The following is a 23902-nucleotide window of genomic DNA, read 5'->3' as shown; positions in this document are numbered from 1 at the left end:
GGCCCCGCGCAGAGCCCGGAGCGGGCCCGGGCCGCGGGAGCCCCACACACAGCGGCGCTCATTGCTTAACAAACTGCTCGGACAGAAACGACCTTATAGAGGCATTGCCCTCGCTTTTGAACCGCACTGCACCGTGTTTGACATTTAAGGTTTACACATTTCAGGTTGCTGAAGTTGCTGACACACTACATTAATATTCACACCCACTCAAAATTATATAAAATACAAGCATTTTATTATTTCTGAGTTCAACAATATTGCTTAGAATTACAAAATACAGCAATGTCTGAAATACTGAAAGTTTCATAAAAGCAGCAATCTTTCTCCCCTTCCCAGTCTTAAATGACCAGAAAATTATTAAAATAAAAATATTTCCCACATTACATAAGTCACAGACCTAGAAACATGACTGTCAAGTCTTAAACCAGGTAACTTAAACATAAATGCAAATGGCAATTGGCAGGTAAGCACATTATCCAGGGCACAAATTAATTCTCTGTGCTGTAGGTATTCCAGGTTTTTTTCCTTTTTATTTTTTTTTTCCAGTCAAAAAACCCCAAACTGTGTTTTGGTAGAAATTTCAAAGGCAGACTGGCTTTGTGATGAACACATTAGTGCCTCTGTCATTAGCAGAGGAACCACTCTGGTGACAAGAGATGAACACATTTTTACATGAATGGCAAAACAAACCTGTAACAACATGGTGCAATTCAATTCCTTCATGGTGATGCATCTCCAAAGAAATATCACAGATCTCCATACATGTGCTTAAATATACAAGTGCCAAACACTACAGTGACATTTCAGCCTCTGAAACATACACTGAGTGCATTTTGTCACAGTAGAAACTGTGTATTTACTTGGGTTGAATTTTGCTGTAATTCAACTATTAAACTATTTTTGGTCCCTGTGTGCAAAAAAAGCCTACTTGGAGCATTTTCCTCCTTCTCCATTTCTTTAACTTTTATTTCAAGGACAGATTGATTTTTTTTAAGTGCATGACTTTTCAAGTAACTAGTCTACAAAAATCTATAACCACTTCAAAATACCAGGAAGAAATTCCAAGAAAAAGCATTTTCACAATCAAAGATAACATTCTAAACGTTTTTTTTTTTTAAAGGCCATATAAAAAGAAACATAGTGTATGGATTCTCACATTTATATTAAACAAAAAATTCCTATTGTACTCAAAATTAGTTTCTCAGCATATGCAAATTTTCTTCCCTTCTCCAGAATATTATTCAGAATACATTAATTTAGCCTATAAAAATACAGTATGGACAAATTCTTTTCATTCCCTGACATAAGAATTCACAATTTTGACACAAAAATTGTAAACTTTTATTACATTCAAAATACATTTCTTAAGTCTTTAGAATTTAAGTTCTGAGGTGTTGGCAGTCAGAGCTCTTGGTATACAGCAGAAGTACATTATTGCAGAGCCTTTACACAGAAGTAGCTTTCTAAAGTTAAGAGAAACTTACTCTTCCCATGTATTTTTGTTGCTACCAGGAGGAAAAGAAAGGCTTCCTGCTGTGAAAGGTCTGTGTGAAAGCGTTACTCAGATGAACAATTCGGCCCTGACTTCCAGTGCTACTTCGCTCTACAATCACACGTGGCATCTGAACAAGCTGAATGGGACTCTTTTCATCCTTTAATGCCTGAGTAAGGTTTAGTATCTAAAAAGAGTAAAAGCAGGTGAGGTTAGGGTGCACAAACAAAACTATCAGACTTATCATTTTAGATGCCACTCTTCAATCAATTCTGTACTGACTGTACTGCTAAATAAATTCATTTCAAAAGATAGCTATTGCAAGTAGAAATATTTTATTTATTTGGTAACATGAATACATCCTACTGCTGTCTACCCTTCCATTCTTTTCCTATTTCATGCAGTCCTCTTCAAATTTTCAGAAAATTCTAAGAGTATTTTAAATTTAGCGCATCTCTTGAAAACATTGCACCTTTAGTGAAAAAAATGCCTAAAGAAAGCCATTAACATGATTTAACATAGGATGTACCAGTATTTTAGCTACAACTTATTTTCATATCAGAAGATATAAAGCCATATAATTAGCTCATACCAAACCCAGTGCTAAGACCCAAATTCAGCTGTCAGCTCCCAGGAGTCTGTTATCTTTCCTCCAAAACTTCAGTGCTCATGGAATGCCCTCATAACTTACTCCATGTTCAATGTTATCCTGCTGAAAACTGAGGCAAGTATTCAATTTAGCTCTAGTGACACATTTGCATTATCCTTAATACCAAGCCTTTTTTCCCATGCACAATGCCCTTTTCTTCCTTGTAAGGCTGATCCCTCTGCTTCTGCTCTTCCATGGCCACAGAACCCCAACAAAGTCTTTTGCATGATTTACTGCAATTTGCCTCTGCCAGCACCTCCACTTGACATTTACATTCTCAAAGTTCTAAGGCAAACTTTTGTAGATGTGTTACCCCTTGCTTAGACTCTACATTCTTGACAGAACTGTTTCTTTTGGGTTTGAAACTCTTCCCAAAATTTTCCTACACTTCACAGAAATAGGCTTCTAACTATGTTTGCTATCTTAGATTTAAAGACCTTGACTGTTCCATGCAAGGTTTGTTTCCCTACAGTTTCTGTAACTAGATTCTTCATTTTCTAATTCTTAATTTCTCATTTTTAAGGGTATAGTTGAATGCTTTGGATATACTGCAAATTCATCCCAACTGAATGAATCTCTTAGCATGTGATCTAGATAGCCAAGTCTTCTATAATGCCCTCATAACATACTTTGGTTTTACACCAAAAACAAGTTTAAAATCAGTGCTAAAAAGCACTGTCTGCCAATGTATTTCCAATAGCATCCAAGGATTACTCATTATCTGCATTTCTTCCATGCCTGAACACCTGACATTTCCCACAGAGTGAAATACACTCTCATATAGTTAGAGAGGTAACCCCAAAACTAAAACAAGTATCTCCTAAAATCCACCTGAGGGACAGTGTGTGAAGAAAGGGTCCAGATGCAGCCTTTATAGTGGAAAATTAATTTTGACAGCCTCAGCTATATCACTCTCAATTATATCAATCATGTTTTTCCTTAAGTGTTTTGTTTAATAACAGATTCCTTGAAGGCAATTGTCTCATCAGAAAAAGCTACTTAATACCGTTTAGGATGCATGAGTACTTCAAGAACCCACCTTCCAGTGACTACACAAACTTCTCAGAGGAGTTATTTCAGAAACAATTCCTATAATTCAATTTAGTAAGTAAGGTTTGCTGTCTTTTAGCTACCACACAAAAGATGGTAACTGGGATTATGTCTGACTAAGCAGAGCTGAGTCTTGTGCAAGGTACATCTTGATACAGGAAATTCTACAGAGAAAACATTGAGTTAAGACACTCTAGGAATTGTCTTAAAACTATCCATGTTGAATTTATGAACACAAGGACTAAGTTTCAATAAATTAAGGGTAAATGGGACTAATTATTTGCCTAGTTCAATTGCCTTACACTTGCAGAAATCACTCTTTTATACCAACAATGAACTAAATTTGTTCTTAGCTAAAGCTTTTTCTCCAGTATTTCATATCAGTCAAATTGTAAAATAGCAGGAAATGGAGAAACCCCCTCCTCACCTACTTTAGTGTTTAAAAAAAACCACAAACAACCCAGAAAACAAAACAAGCCCAGCACTTAAATTTGAACAAATTTCTAAACTGAAAATGGCTGGACTGTTTTGAAGTATGGTTTCAACATTTGATAGGATGAAGAAATTTTATTACCTAATATTGCTTTTAATAATCATGTCGACCCTCTAAAATAAAGTCACATTTATTTTAATAGCATCATGAAATCAGACATCAAATTTTCCTTCCAAATATATGACTCTTTCATTTTTAAAATACCTGCTAAGAATATACAGTTATGTTCCCCCATCCCTCACAAAAACAATAACACAGAACTAGAATAAAAGCATTTTCTATAAAAATAATAAAAAAACCAGCATACACTTTCTGCTGTTTTAGCTATCCACAAATAAGAACAAACTCTAGAAAGAAATTTAGTCTTCTCAGATGAAAATACCTTCAAATGTCATTCATAGGAGTCAGTTTTTGTAGCTCTAAAGAAAGCAGCTGAGGTGTGATGACAAATTAAACACATGAACAAAAATGTAAAAAAACAGTCTTACCTGTCCCCTCATAACAGACATCTGGTTTTCAAAAGTAGCCTTGTCAAATCCTCTGTCAGTCTTTATTTAGAAAACAAACAGTTTATAGTAAATAACCCATTTATTTTTAGCTATATATTTAGCATGCAAATTCATCAATATCATAATATGCATATTTACCCACACTATAATAATTTTTGAAAGCTTTAAATTGAATGCCAGTATGGATCACAAAAAGGTGAATTTGTTGCATCAAGTTTACATATGTGAAAATGAAGACTGTTCTACATGATAAAATAAAATACATAGTGGATACCACTTTTGGGCATTGGTAAATACCAACAGGTGGTAGATACCAGGCTTAGTATTATCACACATCACAGTGCCCTTTCTCTCATGATGACTCCAGCAGAAAAATACTTCCTCTTTCAGATTTACCAATACTTTACTAACAAGCCCAGAGGCATTTTGAACACAAATGAGCCAAAGATCTTAATATAGCAAAAATGTGTTTCAGGATCTAGTTTTGATATTACAGCTGCATTTTCATTAAAGTTTAAAATTTCCAATTCTTTTAATCCTGAATTGGATTATTTCACTTAAACATCTGACACAAATGGTTACAAAATGTTTTAGAGAGGACACTCTACATGTAAATAATGTAGACAGTTTCAGTATCTTTAAAGTGAATTTAACTTTCAATATGATCAGAACTTCAGCAGCAGCTTAGCACAATATATGCATATAAAATTAGGTATATGAAAGGTATGGAAGCACTTTAAGTTATGTTAAACACATCATTTCCTCACAGCTACACTTTAAGTGTATACACACCACAAAGGTATGTTAACTGCTGTTTTTACACAGATCTGTGATGTAAGAGTAAACTAGCTTTAATTAATCATGTGAAACTTAGATACAGAATAATTAATTTCTGTTTTCAGATTAGCTAATTACTATCAATTAACCACATTGGTGACAGTTTCCTTATAATTACATAAACCCTTTCTACCATGCCAATGTTAAAGGTAAAATAGCATAGTATCTTGGCATTCAGCAGTTAGATGGTTATTCCTTTTGTGAACATAACTGTCCCATTACAAGTATCAGTTACTTCAGTAATAGTTCAAAGAAGCACTTGATTCACCTTAAATAGCTCATAAAGGTCTTCACAAAGGTCCTGTACAAAGTTCATATCAGAAAGGCGAGGAAGAACCAAGTCTCTGGTCTCCTGAGAGAAAGGAACTTTTGCTTGAGGAAGCCAAGCCCAGTGAAAGGGATCTAGAAAAACAGTGCAGTTAATGATAAACAAGCAAAAATGAAATTCTGAGTCCAGTAGCACCTACTGCAAGTTCTCACCTTGGACAACATCCCTTTTTCCCAACATTGTTACCCCACACATTCCTTTTGGCTACAGTTACCAGAGCAGCTTTACAACTGCTAAGCCATTTTTTTCCAACAGTGAAATATATTAAGCAATGAATGTTTAATTAAAGCAATAAATATAAAAGGTATTTAAATTAAACATGGTAAGCAACAGTTAAGGCCTCCCCTTAATTTAGTAAGGCTGTTTCCTTTGGAGTAAAATAATAGCTGCAATCAAATAGAAATCTTTCAATGGAAGAATTAACAAAGTTACTATTTTTAATATATTTCAGAAATTTTTAAAATGCCTTTTTCTGAGCATGTTGAAAGAAAAGTATTCATAACTTTTCACGTAATTGATATCAGACAGCTTTCACCCAATTATACTGCAAAAGCAATTAATGTTACCAGATATTAAACAAGACACCAAACTATTAATTGCAGGAGCTGAGAAAAGTCACTAGCAGCAGGCCACCCCCTAAACTTCCTCACAATTGCTCACAGCCTTAACTTTTTAAGTCTGACAGTGCAGCCAGTTTTCCACATCGTTCACATTCACGTCTGTTCAGTTCCTATCTCACGTTTCCCTACAAGAACACTACGACAGAGCATGTAGAAGTCCTTGCCAAAGGCAAGAAAAAAAAAATCAGTATTCACTGCCCTCCCCTCAGCCACTGAAGCAGTCATCATTAACAGCTGCCTTGTTATCAGCACAGTTTGTCCTTGGTAAATCCATGCTGGCTTCCCCATCAGCACCTTGTTCTTCATGTGCCTGAACAGCTTCCAGGATGATTCACTCCAGTCTTCATGGAGACTGAAGCAACCTCTCACTTTACTGGAGTCTCTCAAGAGGGATGAGGAAACTGCATTACAAACAGCACCAGCCAGCTGCCACTGTTTCCACTGCATCCCAGCCACTCCTATGAACTTCTGTGGGACCACCTTGCTTAAGTGCTCCCTTTCTTCTGCCTTGGGGATTCATCCCCAGGGGCTCTACTTCTGAGCTTTGAGATCCAAGAGACAGAGAGCAAATCTTACAAGTGAAAACTGAGGCTAAGTCAGCATTGGGTAACTTGTTGTTTCTTATGCCTTTATGTCTTTGCTGCATTTTTCTTCAGTCCCACTCTCACTTCTAATTTACCCAGCCCTTTCTTGTTGCTCTTTATGTCCTCTGTACTCCAGCCAAGCTCCAACATCCCAAACTCCATTCTTGCACTTTTGGAAAATTCTCTATTTTTTCAGGGAAGTCTCTACATCTTTCGTTTTTCCAAAAAACATACTTAAATTTTGCATCCCAATTCAGTCAGAATTTCCCTGTTCATCCCTGCTGGACCAACTTCATGCCTGTTGCAAATTCTGCTCTCTCACTTTGAGAAGGTTATTCTCAGTGACCCAGTAGCTCTGGTCATCAAAACCATGCTCTAGTGGGTAAGAGCCTGCAATTTGTAAAAATATTGCGACAAGTTTACTTTGACAAAACTATCACAAAACTGTCCAACTGCAAAAGAATTCTTAAGGATCATGCAAGTTTATTCTTTTTGATGCTGAAGTAAAGATGGTATAAAATAAGCAATAATTGCTGTGTCATTAGAACAGCTACAGCACCAAGAGATATATAGGACAGCATCTATTTAGTAACAAAACAGAGACTGCACAGAGCTCTGGGTGGAGTGCTTAACCAGCCTTTTGACAGTATAACTAGCCCACACCTAACTGCCAGAATTACCTGACTGGATAATAGCCCACAGAAGTCACTGCAAGCCCTGTTGGGCACTTCCCTCCTGAAGATGAGCAGTCAGAGATGTGGTCAAAAACAAGCTCATTTTAACAGGAATAGTATTTTCAAGCAGATGGAAAACTGACTAACTTTTACAAAGTAAGCAAAAGCTGAAAACAAGAAAAAACAACCTGCCTACTTGTTCATCTACAACAGTAGCCTTCATTTTGAAATAGAAATTTGGCCAGCAGAGGGACAACTTGCAAATCTTTTCAATCATTTTCCACAATGTTTTTCAAGAAAACCTGTGTGAGAAACATGCTGCTAAATGCTTCCAATTCCACCATATACATACAGTACTATGTTTATGAGTGTCCATGTATTAATATTGTTTAAAGGTAAAAGATATGAAGAACCAAATCACATATACCACTGCAAAAATGGCATTTGTTGCTAACTTTCTGAAGAAGAGTACTTTATTTAAAAATTCAATAGATAGCTACCGTGATGATTTCTTAGCTCCTTCCTACAATCCAAATAAAAATTACTTCTTTGGAAGTTACACCCCTAAAAGGAAAATGATTGAAGAATGCAGTACTTACATGCCCTCCACTCATCAGGATGCTTAAAAGGAAAAGCTAAACCGTTGTCAATTGCAGCAATTTTAATAGATTCTTTAGTTACAGTCCATTGGCTATCCTACAGAAGGAATATTCAAAAAGTAAGTGATACATGCTTACACAAACAGCAAAACTCATTAAAAACACTAAATAATATACTTTGTAGCTTCACTGGTTAAATTTAACTTAAACAATATAATTAGGATACTGCTTTAATTCCACCATGTATAATTTCTTACTCTACCACCATTAAAGAGAAGCCCTTCCCCAAACAGAAAATAAGCAGAGCACAAATGGATGAAGAAATGTACCTAAGCAACAGTGGATTTTGTTACTGTTATTATAGCCCAAGCTAGTACAGCAAAAATACAGAGCAATAAAAATAGTTTCTAGCACTGTTCTACCTAGTCTAATCAAAACAGCTTTTCCACTCATTTTGCCTACAATAATTTGTAGTTATCATATTTCTTGAGACTATGCACCAGGATTAAGGATATAACCCTAATTTCCAGAAAGACCAAGTTACAAAACGAAACAATTTAAAGAATATAAGTTTCAGAGTACAATTTTCTTACCTTATCTGACAGATCAAGTCCGTCATCTTGTTTTTCGTACCTGACTAACCAGTTGTCATTACCTCTGTCTTTAAACAGGAAAATGCATGTCACAAGATGTCATTTATAAAAAAATCATCATTTAGAGTGACATAAAACAGTATTGTAAACTGATACTTCACCCATGGAGTTAGACAAAGCTGTTCAAAAAGGGTTTTTCCCATTACATGTATACTGAAAGGTACAGGCAGCCAATTCAGTGGAAAGACCAAATTTACCACATGTTCCTTCTTTAGGTTCCCCAACTGGCTGAATATGCAGCAAAATATCAAGAAGGCCAAAAGAAACTATCTTCATTCATTTTACAGAAAGATTTGTTGTGGTGTGCATTTTTGCTGAGAAAACCACTATCAGACCCAAATGACAATTTTTAAGCTTGTTTTAATGCTGATGAGGAAATGGAGAAAGCCTCCAAAATTGTAGATAATGTGACCTTTGACTACATGGAGAAAACAATGGAGAAAACTACAAAGGTGGAGAAGGGGCAAAACTGAACAGAAGGGCAAGAAATGGAAAATGCCTGCACTGTTAAGACAAAATTGTGAGATTAAACACTCTGAGAAGGCCTTTCAGACAGAGGATGAACTGCATGGATTTGTAGGACCTTCTGTCATTTTAAGGTGCTCCCTTCAGTTTAATCATGAGCAGATTTTCATGTTCTATTATGATTAGATATATTAGATGAAGTTCAAATTATGCAGATAATGAGGTTTTACATTTTGAGTATTTTCCTCACATCTTTAAGAATGTCAAAAACCCTGTTTGGAAACACTGAGGCTTATTTGATAAAGATGACAGACCATGGCAACAGCTAGAAAGTATTATGTTCTTATGAAACTTTCTTCTAGCTTGCTTCTAAAAAGAGAACTTGAGAAAAGGAAAATGAGTTAGACCTGGTATGTCTGAAGAAAAGCAAAGATGCCCACCTCTGCTAAAACAGCAAAGTAAATATTTGAAACATAAAATTGCCTTTGAATTCCTCAAGAAGTAATTCACCCACATAGGTAAGAGAAGAATCCCAGCTCCTAAGTGAGAAAAACAAGAGTGCAAGAGAACAGAGAGGTACACATTGCAGTGGTACCTCAGTGCCTACACAATGAATATGAACTATTGTGTGAAACTGTGTTATCACCAGCTCCAGTTTAGAAGAAAAGCAATTGTAGCCACAGCTTTTCTTATGGGTCCTGAAACCTCACCATCCTTTATCCTTAATCGAGGAAAACAGAAAATGCACTAAGCACAGAATTAAAGCCCAATGAAAGCATTTGTTCTTGACTTCTCACGTTGCTCAAAAATAGGGAGCAACAATCAAAGAGTTGTTTGGACTGGTTTTGTACTGCAATACTTAAATGCAGTACAAAATCCAAAGTATTTTTTTAATTTAAATTGCTTCTTTATGCCCATCAGTCAATGTGAGAAAAGCATTTGAAATGCATTAAAAGCCTTAAGCACCAGCTTTCAGGGAGCATTGCTTTCTGCCTCACAAAAATAGATAAATACCAGAGATACTAACAAATACCTGTATTTCTGATGACATAATCCAAGATAACCAATCTTTCAAACTGTGACTGAAATTCTTTCCTTGTGTTCTCAGGTAAAGGATCAGCTTCAAACTTCCTGAGCCAATAGTCAGCTTCCTTATATCCTTCAACAAACAGCTGGAAGGAGCCAACCTGAAATATTAAGAAACTGCATTAGGAAAATGCACATTGGTAGGTCTCATAAGTAATCTCAACATTAACAGAAAAACTCGTTTTATACTTTCCAAGTTCAGAAGTATTACAGGAAGTATTACAACTAAAAAACATTAAATTAAGCAATAAATTAATTTCTCTTTCATTCCTATAGTCTTAAATAAAAGGTAAGAGTCAAATCATGTGAGGGTGGGTTTCTGGGAGTTCTGATAGTGATTTTTAAAAAATATTTGTTTAAAATACTCAGTGAGTTTATCAGGAATAAAATATAGCCAGGCAGCTCAGCCTGTTCTCTTTTTCATTGGAAAACTTCTTTCAATAGTTCAGGGAACACTCACTAAAAATTACAGGAGAAAAATCTTCCTCTCTGAAAAGCCTTAAAACATCACTGATAAGAAGCATTAACCACTTTCTTCAAGAAAGATGTTTTTTGCAAAAAATGGCCGAAATACATTTCCCAAAAGAGTCCAAGGAAGAACATGAGAGCTGGCATAGGCTCCATACATATGTGAAAGGTGCTCAGGATTGAAATTGAAGAACTTCTATTTGAGAACTAAAATGCAGATAGATAAACACCCAGCACGTGGAATAACTGTGCTCATCCAAGCTTGCACAACCCCTGTCACATGGATCTAAACTGCTGGGAACTGCCACAAGTGGATTACCCAACTGTACATAACCTGTGTTCCAAAAGCTTAGGATTAGAACACAGTAATGATATTCTGGGGATACAGAAAGGCTCATTAGGCAAGAAAGATGTGAGGTTTTTAGTCAGTGTAGTCTTCACATAATACAAAAGGGAAGTAGGAAGAACACAACAGCAGAGCACCCAAAAGAATAAAAATAATAGAAAGCAAAAAAATAAAAACTTAAAAAAAAAATTTAAATTATATAAACTGCAGGGGAAAAACAGACTGACAATATCAAAACGTGACACTGAAAGGACAGGTAGTAAGCAATCAATAGAGGAAAAGTGAGATATATAACCATTAATATGTTACTACTCCAGCAGAAAACTGGACTGTTGACTGGAACAAAGAATGAGAAGATTATTAAAACAGTTCAGAAGAAGGAATGATGTAAGAGTGGATACATGTTGCATGGAAACAGTTGTATCAAATTTCAGACAGTTTTCAACAAGCAACAAGTTTTTTTCTTCTATCATGGAAGTTACTTATAAATACCCCTTTATTAAAACGAGTTTTATGTAAGAATCAGGAAGTGCACAAATTACTTATTTTTGATCTTACCTTAGGAGGTAGTCCAATTCTATTAAATTTTTTAGCAACTTTTGGCACTTTCTCTAAAGCATATTTTTTTCCTCTTGACTTTGCACGATCTATTGCACTGTAATTAAAGGTCTCGCTGACAAGCCAGACAACCTTAAAATTAAACAAAGTTAAACACAGCTCAGAATTCCTCATTATTTCAACTGGAAATTTACAATTCATGTTATGTTCAGTTATAAAAAAATTAAAAATAAGAAGCAAGCATCAGGCATTTTCAACAGATAAATGTTATATGAAAAGGTGAATGTTCTCTATTTTACATATTGCAAACAAAAATGGGAATTTTATATGCTGGCTTTTGCAATTTGAATCTCATCAAAACATGAGGCACAGAAAGTATTGGAAAATGCTAGAAAGTGGTTCCAAAGAAGAGATTCAATTCAGATCTCAAAATTACCCATTAAATCAAAAATCACAGTCACTTTTTTTTACATCAAACCACTGTGACTTTGTAATTGCAAAAGTTTATAAATAACTTATAAATAACACATGATATACAAGGCTATCTATACAACCACAGTTCACAAACTGACAAATATGTCAGCACTTTTTTTTTAAATTCAGTAATTTATGTGTTTTAACTTTTACCTTCGTTTTAGGTACAACTCCAAGCCCCAGCTTCTCATCCACAAGATAGGCACCAGCTTCAGAGAGATATCCCTGATTTGGAACGAGGCAGCCTCTGCCAAAGCAGCAAGGACAACATATTTTGTGAAAATATTTGGTCCATTTTGGATTAAGATGTCCATAAGGCTCTTCAGATTTTGGTTTGAACACTCCAACAATTTTCTAAGGTAAATAACATAAAATTAAAATATGAGCACTTTGAGTTGCAAAATATTAAAATTAGTTTTAAAAGTAGATATTTGAAAATATTGTTTAAATCATATCCAGTGTGTTTTACAATTGTTCTTTTCAGATGATGAAACTAACAAAACAGCATTCCAAATAAATTTATCATTGAGTGCTTCTTTAGGATTAGTATAAATGCAAAATAAGCTCTTCATAAGAGAAAATCCAAACCAACATTTACTTTTTCAAAGCATTCTGTCAAAATTCAAAAGGGTTGCATTTTAAAACATATATTTAGGTTCTTAAAAAAAGTGGTTTTGAAAATAGCTTTAAAAACAATTTTCAGCCCACCAACAACACACTGACCACTTATTTCAGAGATGTAATGGCCCCACGAAAGTGACAAACATATAGAACACTAAAAATCAAGTGTTTTATTTTATTTTAAATCTACTTTTCTTATTACCCTGAGTTTGAAGGGATCAAAATCACCATCAGCCATCATTTACATTAGAGACACACAGTAAATCTTGAAATTAGTCAGAGCCCTGTTTTTAAAATTAGTCAGAGCCCAATTTTGGACACTATGCTTTAAGAAATCTATTAACAAACTGGAGAAAGCTGAAAAAAGAATAAGAACAAAATATGTGAATAATGAAGGACAGTAGGAACAGTGAATGTTTAAGCTAAGAGCAAACTGAGACACGATGAACTACAGAATATGTTGCTATAGGAAAATAAAGAACAACACATTTACTGTTAAGGAGCCAAAAAATGACAGGGTTAAAACCCAGCAGATAAGCTGCAAAAAAAGAAATCCTTTAGAAACTTAAATGCAGTTTGAGACTGGAACAGCCAGCCAGGTTCTGCAGTCTCCAAACAGGGTGCAGCTAACAGAAGGTTAGTTAGGCATTCCTCAGGAATTATGTTAAAACAATGCTGCTCCACAGCACAAGCATTAAATTGGCAATTTCTCAAGGTGCCTTCTGCACAGGACTCTATATTTGTTAACCTCAGTCCACAGGGTTATTACCACATTAAAATATATAACCTTTCAATTGATAAACTTTGGCCTAGCACACAAAGTTCTCATAATGACTCTTCAGTAGCTCAAGTGGAATGCCTTAGAAATTCTGCACTTTCTCACTGGACAATGGCAAGTAAAGCTCTTCTCACTGGACAATGGCAAATAAATAAAATTCTTTCTGATAAATACTTAAGGACAACTGTTTAAGAAGCATTTTCACATATTAGTACTTTACTAAATCCATATGAAAAAAGTGAGTATCCCAATGAGCTGAACACTACCTGCTGTTGCACCAACACTCAAAGCTGATTCACACTCAGGTCATGAACGTTTGCTGGCAGTCAGAAACCAGCAGTATTTTTCAGAAGCTGCTGATTCAGCTGCATTTGGGAGAGGATCTGACCAGCTGATTTAGCTTCTAGAGTTTTTTCAACCAATTTTTCCAAGACAATCTTGCTTTGTCTAAGATTGCCCAAGACTAAGTAACTACAGAAAATTTAATTCATTCAGTTTGTAAACAAATACACAAGACACCAGGCATTAGTAGCATTATATGTCTCATCCATCTATTTTGATTAATTTCCATTAACTAAAGGAAAACTAAGTTACAAAATGCTATTATTTGCAGTCATACTACAAAATTAGTGTCCTATCAACAGAGTCGAGCAACAAATTGACAAGAATTCTCTTGGGTTTGGTATGCTGTTATCAGTGATTCTAATGTTGCATTCAAAACCTTGAATACAACTGCACAGACAAAATTTGACTTAGACCTATACAAATGCAATAAATATTCTATGTAATGTGAGAGGCCAGCATGTTTTTGAATTCTTTACATTTTTTTTTTTTTTTTTGGAATACTACTTTAGTCAAAATCCTATTATTAGGTTCAGAATTGTTAATTTTTTTTTTTTCCTATTGAATCACATGTATCTACCTGCTTAAAACAAAGCTAATAGCTTTGCTTTTCTTGGAATCATTGTGGTGTATTTAGAAGTACATGCCAAACCTTTAATTATCTCTTCTGACTCACTCTCTGGCTAATTCTTCCTAGTAAGTGCCCATTTAAAAAAGGAGCTTAGCTCATTCTGTTAGCAGCCTGGACTGTACTGTGCTATACAGTCAAATCTAGATATGGTTTTCAAGTTTTGCTGAAGTTGGAACTTTTGCTGAACTTTGCAGAGCCACTGCTGTTGAGGACCAGAATAGAAGAAAAAATTTCAATCTATAGAACAAGCTACCAAGGCCAGTCTTAATTTTGTCAGTCAAAATGCATTTATAGATTGTCTCTGTTAACACTAGCAAATAATTGAAACTGTCAGGAACATATTGCAGAACCACTTGTAATAGATACAATGTCTTTTATGTATGGCTTCCATAATGAACAACAAACACAGACATATTCAAGCCTTCTGTAATAGTGCTGCTTAAGTACTGAACTCCATTTCAGTATGCAACCATACAACTTTAGTCAATAAATGCAAAAAGCTAATTTTAATTATGCAATTTGAAGTTTATATTTCTGATAGAACCAAATAAGCATATAAGGTGACCTAGTGGAAACTGCTTATTTTATCTGTAATTTGGTATTCATTTTGGGCACTTCAGAAGGTGCCCAGGAAAAAGGCTTAGCACATCTTTAATGAGCTCCTTCCCAGAATAAGAAAGGAGATTACTCAAGAGGAATAGGAGAAAGCAAGTGACAGAACCGGTCTGAAGTGGAATGATGCAATACTCAAACAGGATCTGAAATCCATTCCACACATGAAAGCTGCACTATTGACAAAATGAAGTTTTATCAGACCTTTAATATAGATAGCAAACACAGATAAGCTCTAGAACAAAAGCAAAGAATGAAAGCAAAATTTAAAGTCTGCTAAGCACTCAGTATCATTATTCTCCCAGTCCCATATCCCAACTACTTTCATATTTTGCAATGAATTTTTTCTGAACCATAAAAAATAAACACTCTGCTTCTCTCAATCTTTGTTTCTCCTAAATACTTAAATCAATGACCTGCATAAGGGAGGAGGGCAATTCACTACTGGAAACTTAATTGGGAACAAAAACAACACAGCAAAAGAAAAGTGAAACAAATAAGAAAATCATCACATAAGAAACAAGGAATAATATGGCCCTTCCAAAGTCCTATGGTTATGTTTACACTAAAATGATGCACAAACACTCTCTCACCATTGCCAGGGCTCAGTACCTCAGGCATTTGCTAGTGACCAAAACCCAGCAAAATCAACCTAGACAAGCTTCAGACAAAACAGATTTGCACATATGGTGTGATCTCCTTTCCCTAGTGATTTGTCTACTAACTTTCTAAGAATAAAAAAATCTTGATTGCACAGCATTAAGAAAAACTCAAAGAACTTGATATCTAAGCTACTATAAAAGAGAGTGACCTGAAGCTGGAACTCTCAAGAAGTTTTTATACTTACAGCATTGCATGTGATAGCAAGAATCCCATAAAGCCATTACAGAAAGATTTGTTTTCCTCCAGGTTTCAAAGAGAGAGACCCTCCTTTTTATTTTCTCTATCAGAATGAAGGGGATCATTACTAACAAATTTTCCTGGAACACAGGCATATGAACTGCATTTTTCAGAAGATTCTGAAGGGGTGGTTCTGCCACTTTCCATAAGAATAAAATGATAATTTGACATATTTATTCATATTAATGTTAGGTAGCTATGCTTAAAAAAACCCCACTTCATTCAATAAAGTGTAAAAACTACCACCAGAAAATTGCCATTAAAACAAACTAAACAACTATGAAAATTAACTGGCAAAACAGGAATATATTTTCTAATGAACAATAATATGACTAAAACCTAAACAAAAACCATGCTACCTTCTAAATGAAAGGGAAATTACTGTCATGGGAATGACAAAAATCTTGAACATGCCCTGAAAACCTAGGAATTCAAAGTGTTCCATTTCTAGCATAACTGGGATCTTCAGGATTAATGAACACCTACATCTACCTAAGAGCTAAAAGCTGTTGATTGAGCTTAAAATCATACATGACAAATTAACAAAAGTTGAGCACTTGGAGGTCTTATTCTGTGAAACAGAGTAAGAGTAACAGTAGCAGAGATTTCTAATTTAAAGAAAACAATGTGAAAGTATATCTGAGACATCATTTCCTCTTACTAAATAATGCTAACCACAAGCTACTTTTCAAGAGAGACTCAGGTAACTTCTTCTCTGTCTCAAAGTAACCTTAGGACACCTCACTGATGATCACTATTCAAGGTACCATTTACCAAGTACAGAAGGGAAAACCAAATCTTGCAGAGGGGAAACCAAATCTTGCACCTAAGATTCAGCAGATAGGTACAAGTTAAAAGGTAGATTTGATGATATGACTCTCCTTGCCCATGTACCAATCATATATGAGAAAGGAGACATGACCTAAATAAAGGGCCAGCTAACAAGAAAAGGGAGAAAAATACAGGAGGCTTAGCTAAAGAAACTTAAACCATACTGAAATCAGGAGCTCAGTTGAGCAAAAATCAGTTAAAACATACAGAGAACAAGATTCTGCACAAGGGAATTCCTGAATTGCTTTCAGATGTTAGAGGCCCTTTTTTTCCTCTCAGTTTTCCTTTGGTGCAGATCATTAAAAATGTGATAAAGCTGCAGCAAAAATAACTATTATTTTGTCTTTGCTTGTGCAGCAAGATATAATTAGAAATCTAAGTATTACTTGCATTAACTTTTCCAAAATAAATTTTGGCACACAATAAATTATTAAACAACTTATTTAAATTAATTTGCATCTAGATAGAATTTTTGAATTTCCATTTTCAGCTTGCTGCTGATGGTGTGTCTGACTTTGCAGTAACATGCTCACCCCTTTTGGATCCTTAGCAAAGTAACTTCCACTGGATCCTTGAGAGATTCTTTCTGGGAAAACTCCACACTCTATAGCTTGTTCTGTCCTCAGAACAATTTCTGCAAATTCTGGATCATCTAAAAATATATTCATATCTGCAGTATGTCCTGTATGCCCTGAAAAACAAGAAAACAACCAGTCTTAAGTGCAACTTGTACTACAAATTAAGCATAAGCAAAGACACTGATAAGCCAACAGCCTTCCCTGCTGACACCCATCCAACTGCAGGCTGAAAAATCTGTCCCATTCAATCAGTGCAAGTTTTTCCACTGATTTATGCATGTCTAATCAACTTTTTTTTCAAGTAAACCAGCCAAATCTGCAACAACAAATTTGAGTCTGCCACTGCTAAGTGTTTACAAGTTTCAAGGATTTCTCTTTTTATTTATGAAACAAATCTAAGGAAAAAAAAAAGGTTCAAAGTCACAACAGTAAAAAAAAGCATCAAAGATTTTACACATTATTTTGTGCCCTGCCCATTATGCACTATGAGAACAGTATTGTACCATTCATTTAAGAGCTTGGCTAACATGTTTATTATCTGCTAAAATGCCAGGAAGTTAATCCACTGAATAATCTGCTACATGTAGCACTCACAAGTGGCACCAAGACAGCAGTGACTCCCGCACTCCAGCACCATTCCAGCACTCAAACACTGTAAGAAACTTGTAGTATTTCTTTGCCTGACCAGAAGTCAGGTCTGGGCAGACATTTGTGCAAACTCTAGGACTCCATGCAGACATTTAGAAAGACAAGTAAAAAGGAAGGTGTCAGAATACTACTGACTTTTTAATCTTTTAAATATTTCTTCACAAGTTTTGATACTGTAGATTATTATACCTTCTTTTAAGGCTAGGATTGTTTCACATGTTCACTGAGTGCATTCTAAAGGGCCTGTGCATTAGGGCTCATTTCTCCATTAACAAACAGTTACATTATTCTAAATTAAACATTTACAGATAAAGTTGCTTTGTTCCCACTTCAGCAATAGAAGAAATTTCGTATACATCCTTCTGGAATGTCAACCAACACAGAACCCTTTCAAAAAAGATACTCCCTAAAAGTTCGTGGAGAGTCAAATAAAAAAAAAATTTAAAAACCCCCAAAACAAAACAAAAAACACAAAAACCCCCTTTTTTTGTAGCTCAGGACAGTTTTTGAAACTTTTTAGAACATTAGCACTTGCTTGCACGTACCACTTAAAATGGTAACATGGACTTCAAACAAAAACAGTCCAAAAGCATGAAAAAATAGGAAAATCTTAGTATAAGTTTGCAACAAGGAATAGAAATCTTAAAGCTAATAGATCCTTCTTAAGAATCAACAGCTACAGCCCATGAGATCAGAGTCTGTTTTAATTATTTGGCCAATACTGCTGTGATAAACTACACTTCAGGACTTTAGAGTAGGACAAAAGGGAGGGAAGAGGTTCAAAGGTTTTCCTGCCACAAAGTATTCAAATTAGTTAAGGAAATAAACCAAACATTTTAATGGAAATAGTAATTTTAAATCAGTGGTTCTTATTTCACAGTCAAGCCTCAACTATCTCCACACATCTTCATCACCTCACACAGCTGAGCTCCAACTAGTTCATATTTTTGTCAGTGAAAGCAAAATCAGGGTTGTGCATTATACTGTTACCAAATGAGTGCAACATCCATGCTAAGCCATTCTGCACAATTACCTTCCAGACGAAGAAAACCTACAGATGAACTTTGTATCACATGGATTGCAGTTGACTGTGTGGAAGACTCAGAGGTCAGTTTTTAATTTCTGTGCATTTATTCTAGAATCTAGAACCACTAAGTAGTCTCACTGTCTGAGGAAATTCTTCAACCTTGTCTCTTCTAACATGAAAGATAACTTCAGGAAAAATAAATTAAAACAAAAAAAAAAAAACCCATTACACTGCACACTGAAAGAAGTAAAGACAAATAATTTTTGAAATTCATTATTTGCTCAGTATTGTTACTGTGCTGCTAGGAAGCACATTACAACAGTGATGTGGTGTGCAAAAACATTTAGGCTGCCAAGAAAAACTACCATTTTAAGGAGTTTATCAACCCTCTCCTTATGAAAATAAGCCATATTAATTGAAGATAGTATTTGCTGAATGTGGCAGGGTTTGGGTTTTTCTGAGTTAGTTTCTTTTATAAAAATTACTTTAATCAAGTTTTCCACTGAGAAAGCATGTTATGTCACAACTTATTCCCAGTACAGTCACTAGACTTACAATTATAACTAATTAAGGTTTCTCTTGCAATTACTCTTGAAAATTACTCTTCTCATTAAACTCCCACTCATGCACACAGTCAAACTACCAAGCTTGAGAACTTTTTACACATTAATTTGGACAAGGCCCAAGTTTGTGAAGCCTCTGTATTGGAACAATGAAGACTTACCAAAGAAGATACAAATGCTATCATCCATGTATGCACCTCAATCTGTTCTTCCATCAGGTTAGCATGGCATGAGCTAAGCCAAACTAATGCACTTTGCAAGAGGAACAGGTGTGAGCTCCTTCAGCACCAAGCTAGATTTATACTTTTTAAACATTAACATGATTAAAGGTAGGCACTTTAACCAATTCCATCTACTCCTATTCTGACCATAACTCCATTAAGGAAACACTGGGTTTCAATAACATTCATGCATAACATCTGGTGTATGTTGGCTCCACCTGACACGTGAAACAATCCTGCACCTTCAAGGGTCACACATACAGAAGAGGTAAGGACAAGGAAACAAAGGATGAGGTGCTGTAATCAATATCAGTTCTGAGATTTTCTTAACGCTTTTGGGGCAGATTCCAAATAGTACACTGCCTTCACCATCCTAATTGCTTCAGTGGTGCAAGACCCATGGCTACAGCCTCCACTCTGAAGTATCAACTTCTTTTTTAAAGTTTCCAGAAATACTTTACTAGAAACACTAGTTCTCTAGCAGATCTTAAGTCTTGCAGGAAAAAGGAAAACTCTCACATTTAATGGCATGCTTACATTACAGGTATGGACTACACTTGAGACCAGTGCTTAAAAGACAAGAATTTTCTGTCTTTAAGGCCAAACAAGCACAAGTTCTCTGTAGTTACTAAAATAGAGTTATTAGCACAACTTATTTTGTTAAACTTGACTGGGGGGATGTTTCAATTTTTTTCAAGTACTCTATTGTTGCAAAAGAATCAGTGTTGCCAATCTCTGGCAAGAAATCCTACAGTATAATTACAACAACAAAAACAAAGAAGTGACAGAACTCCACATACTTCTGTCAGCAAACCCATCCTAGATGTAAACTTTTATAGAGACTAGCACAAAAGCAGAAAGTTTCAAAGTCTAAAGTAAAGAAAGTAATTAATAAATACCATGTAATTAATCACTTTTCCAGTATATTTAGAATTAGATAATGGGCAACCTTACATCTGTTTTCAAATTAATAACTAAGTTCTTGCATTTCTGGACTTTCACATTCTATTTCTCTCTTTAAGAACTGATTTGAAAATAGAAAGAGAGGATGCATTTTTATGAAAACCAAAAATGTGACAGTAGAGCCCACATCTAAAACTCTTAAAGCATGTGATGGTTACAAAGTGAGCATATGAGTAAAACAAAGAACAAACACAGAAGACTGACTTGTTTTTCAAGATGAAACGATGGGGGTCGCAAAAAAAGTAGTTACGGGATATGCAAGTCAAACTGAAAACTTGACACTTCTCCAAGTGTTCAGGAAGCAGCAGCGAGTCCCACCACAAAACAGTCTTTAAAACAGGCAAAGCCACAAGTTTCAAACAACAGGACAGAAACAAACAAGGCCCAACCAAGCAGCAGAGAGCGGGGAAGTGTGACAGCGGAGCCACTCATGAAGATGTAAACGAGTCCGTGCAGCCCCGCACGCAGGGACAAAGCAGTGGGATTTCTACCCGTTTGCAGCATCTTCCCTTCAGTATCGGCCAGCGAGCCCATACATCTAGAGAGGTCAACACACCTGTCCCTCACCGATGCTGTGCCATCGGACACGGCACAGCGAGTACACCTCAGTCCCGCCAGGCACTTTTGTAGCCTCGCTGGAAGGACAGAGCGATGCAGGGGCTGCCTCTGCCCCAGACCCTCCCCAGGCGCTGCCGCTCCCCGCGTGTCCCGTCCCGCCGAACGGGCCGGGCCGTACCTGCGGCGGCGCGGCGCTCCTTGGCCCAGGCGGCGCCCGCCCGCCGCCCGCGGCCGCTCCCCGCCGCCCGCAGGAGAGGCTCGTCCTCCCCATCACCTTCGGGCCCCGACTCCTCCGACTCCTCCGAGTCCTCCACCTCCTCGAGCCCCGGCTCCCCGCACTGCCGCACGGCCCCGCCGGGGGCGGCTCGCGCACTCTGGGGCCCCCGCCGAGGCGGCTCCGCCTGAGGAGGCGACGGCGGCGGCTCCGCGAGGATCAGCAGCCGCTCGTCGGGCTCCTCCGCGCCCGGCTCCGCCATGGGCGGCCGGGGCCGGGGCCGAGCGCGGCGGGAGGAGGCGGCGGCGGCGCGGCCGGGCGGGCTCGGGGCGCTCCCGCCGCTCCGGCTCCGGCTGCGCCGCCCCGCGCGTGCGCGCGCCCGCCCCGCCACCTGCCTTAAAGGGGCCGCGGCGGCGCCGCCAGCGGGGGCGGTAGCGGCTCCTGGGGCTGCTCCGGGCCAGGGACCGGTCAGCGGCTCTCGGCGCCGGACATTTAACAAAAACATCCCAGACACTTAGTTCTACACCTGGAACTGGTTGTGTTGTGAACTGGAAGTGGTTGCCTCCTGGCCACTACTTGCCATAGCCAGCTGCTCTCCCTCCCCAAACTTTGCACAACATTGTTCTATACCATCATCACGATAACTTCCAAAACGAAGCCTAAAAGCAGCATAAGAGAAAACAGTATGAATATACTGCCATTATTTCCACGTTCCCCCACTATCCATGCGTTATTAACTGAAGAAAGCAAATACAACTATAACCCCAACATACACAACGATATAACATATACAACTATAACCCGTGCATCAGATTTCAGCCTGCATGCATTCTCCCAGTCCTGTCTGCTGAAGAGAGGTTTTCCTCAAGTTTTGGTAAAATATGGGAGAAAGACACATGCATTAAATAATTGCATAGAATTGATATTATGGGTTATACTGGGAGCAAATCAGTTCTCAGCTAAAAATAGTAATTGCTTATATTTATTATTGATTATTCTCATAGTTAAGAGCATGGTATAAGAATTTAACACGTGCATAATCTGGATTACAGGGAAAAAATCACTTTTCTTATTTACTGACAAAATATAACCTTACTGAAATGCTGGACTGGTGTTTGTTTTGCCTATGGTTGCCTGTCAGCGGACTTTGGAGTTAGGCTGAGTGTCATTTACCTGTGTAACTATTAATATCTGCAATATTTGATAAAATCTGTTCACACTTGCATTTCTGTTCCTGCTCCTTTCTATTAAAAGTGAACTCAGTCGGCTGTGATTCCAGATGAATAGCCATTTGTTGCCTAGTAAACACAAATACGAAGGTTACAGCAACTGAATGTAATTTTCCATACAGAAAATTAAACAGATGTTAATTTCTGTGTGAAGCAAACAAAAAGATCAAACTAAAAAGGAAGAAGTCTGACATTTTCCCCAGCATACTGTTAATATACTGCACCTCCCTTTAGCTACAAGTGAGTAGTATCTGTTTCAATAATGTTCCATTGAACAGTCAATTCACTAGCTTCTGAAAGATTGAGAGTTAATGCTTTTGAAAAAATAAAAACTCGTTAGTTATTTCATAGAAAGGCCTGGGTTGGAAGGAAACATAATGATTTTCCTTAAAGACCTTAAAGATATTTGCAACTCCCGTGCTATGGACAAAGCTACCTTCCACTAAACCAAGATGCCCAGACCTCAACTGAACCTGCCTTATACACTTGCAGACATGGGGCATTTACAACTTCTGTGAGAGCTCTGTTCCAGTGTCTCGCCAGCCTCACAGCAAAAAAAAAAAAACCAAAAAGTTTAAAAAACCTTTTTTTTTGATGGTTTATGCGTTCATCTACACATACTACTGTATTTTTAAATGCAATTAACTGATAGTTTTCATCTTCTGCTTCAATAAGAATTCTGCAACTTGCTCACACGTCTTGATCTAACAAAGCCTTTACATTGCCTCACTCTTCACTAGTGCAGAGTTCAAACATCACGAGAACTCATAATTAAAAAAATATACACTACAGTCACAGTAATTAACAAACCATTCATTTAAATTCCAAATAGCTAATACTTTTCAATTAGCCACCTGGATTAAAATTACTAAGAATTACATCATGTAAATAAATGGGTCATTTTCCTCATGCTAAAACTTTTGCCACTATCTTTCTAACCAACAGAGCAAATTTATTCATCTGCTTATATGTATTTGAGCACTTTGTCGGAACACTGGAGCGGAAGAAAAAGATGGGGAAAAAAGAGAAATTCCCGCACAATGCGCGTTTATCGCTTTAGGTGAGCGCCCTCTTGTGGTACAGGCGCGGAGGAGCAGCTGCTCCGCGACACATCCAGCAGCACCGGGGGCTGCGGGCACCGCGAACGGGGGGAGACTTGTGGAGTTATCTTCTGCTCAAAGGGCCATGAAACTGTGTTATTTATAGTATGAGCCAACAATTCAAACAGGTGGGTAAGATTTCTCTGTCCAAACGCTCAAAACATCCTAATCAGGCTAACTAAACTTACAAAAGCGGGACGG

The 23902-nt window shown here is 37.0% G+C and overlaps 1 protein-coding gene across 3 annotated transcripts; it reads right to left on the bottom strand.

Annotated features, from left to right (window-relative positions):
• Nucleotides 1–223: 223 nt before the first annotated feature.
• On the bottom strand, nucleotides 224–21700 carry PI4K2B (phosphatidylinositol 4-kinase type 2 beta). Of its 3 annotated transcripts, none has more exons than XM_064711899.1 (10): nucleotides 21337–21700; nucleotides 17134–17291; nucleotides 12039–12239; nucleotides 11412–11543; nucleotides 9987–10140; nucleotides 8429–8496; nucleotides 7836–7932; nucleotides 5299–5432; nucleotides 4173–4232; nucleotides 224–1679 (listed from the first exon to the last, which is right to left on the bottom strand). In XM_064711899.1, exons 1-10 carry the CDS (start codon nucleotides 21632–21634, stop codon nucleotides 1506–1508), a joined length of 1476 nt encoding a protein of 491 aa, XP_064567969.1. In that variant the 5' UTR covers nucleotides 21635–21700; the 3' UTR covers nucleotides 224–1505. The 3 variants fall into 3 exon arrangements, with proteins under 3 accessions (XP_064567969.1, XP_064567972.1, XP_064567970.1); XM_064711902.1 differs by lacking the exon at nucleotides 224–1679 and adding an exon at nucleotides 1705–2211; XM_064711900.1 differs by lacking the exon at nucleotides 224–1679 and adding an exon at nucleotides 2220–3355.
• Between the last annotated feature and the right edge of the window lie 2202 nt (nucleotides 21701–23902).

Source organism: Zonotrichia leucophrys, chromosome 4 (genome assembly GCF_028769735.1).
Source record: "Zonotrichia leucophrys gambelii isolate GWCS_2022_RI chromosome 4, RI_Zleu_2.0, whole genome shotgun sequence".
NCBI classification, from domain to species: Eukaryota; Metazoa; Chordata; class Aves; order Passeriformes; family Passerellidae; genus Zonotrichia; species Zonotrichia leucophrys.
The sequence above is the reverse complement of the archived record's forward strand: the minus strand, read 5'-3'. Positions and strand labels throughout refer to the sequence as shown.

What these genes read in the sequence shown, in the direction of transcription:
- PI4K2B (XM_064711899.1), bottom strand. Translation starts at nt 21,634, where the DNA reads ATGGCGGAGCCGGGCGCGGAGGAGCCCGACGAGCGGCTGCTGATCCTC. An exon ending in TTGCTAAGGATCCAAAAGGG is followed by an intron (nt 12,240 to 17,133) that starts GTGAGCATGTTA and finishes TATTTACCTTAG; the next exon opens with AAAATTGTTGGAGTGTTCAA. An exon ending in ACCTTTATGAGCTATTTAAG is followed by an intron (nt 4,233 to 5,298) that starts GTGAATCAAGTG and finishes TTCTAAATAAAG; the next exon opens with ACTGACAGAGGATTTGACAA.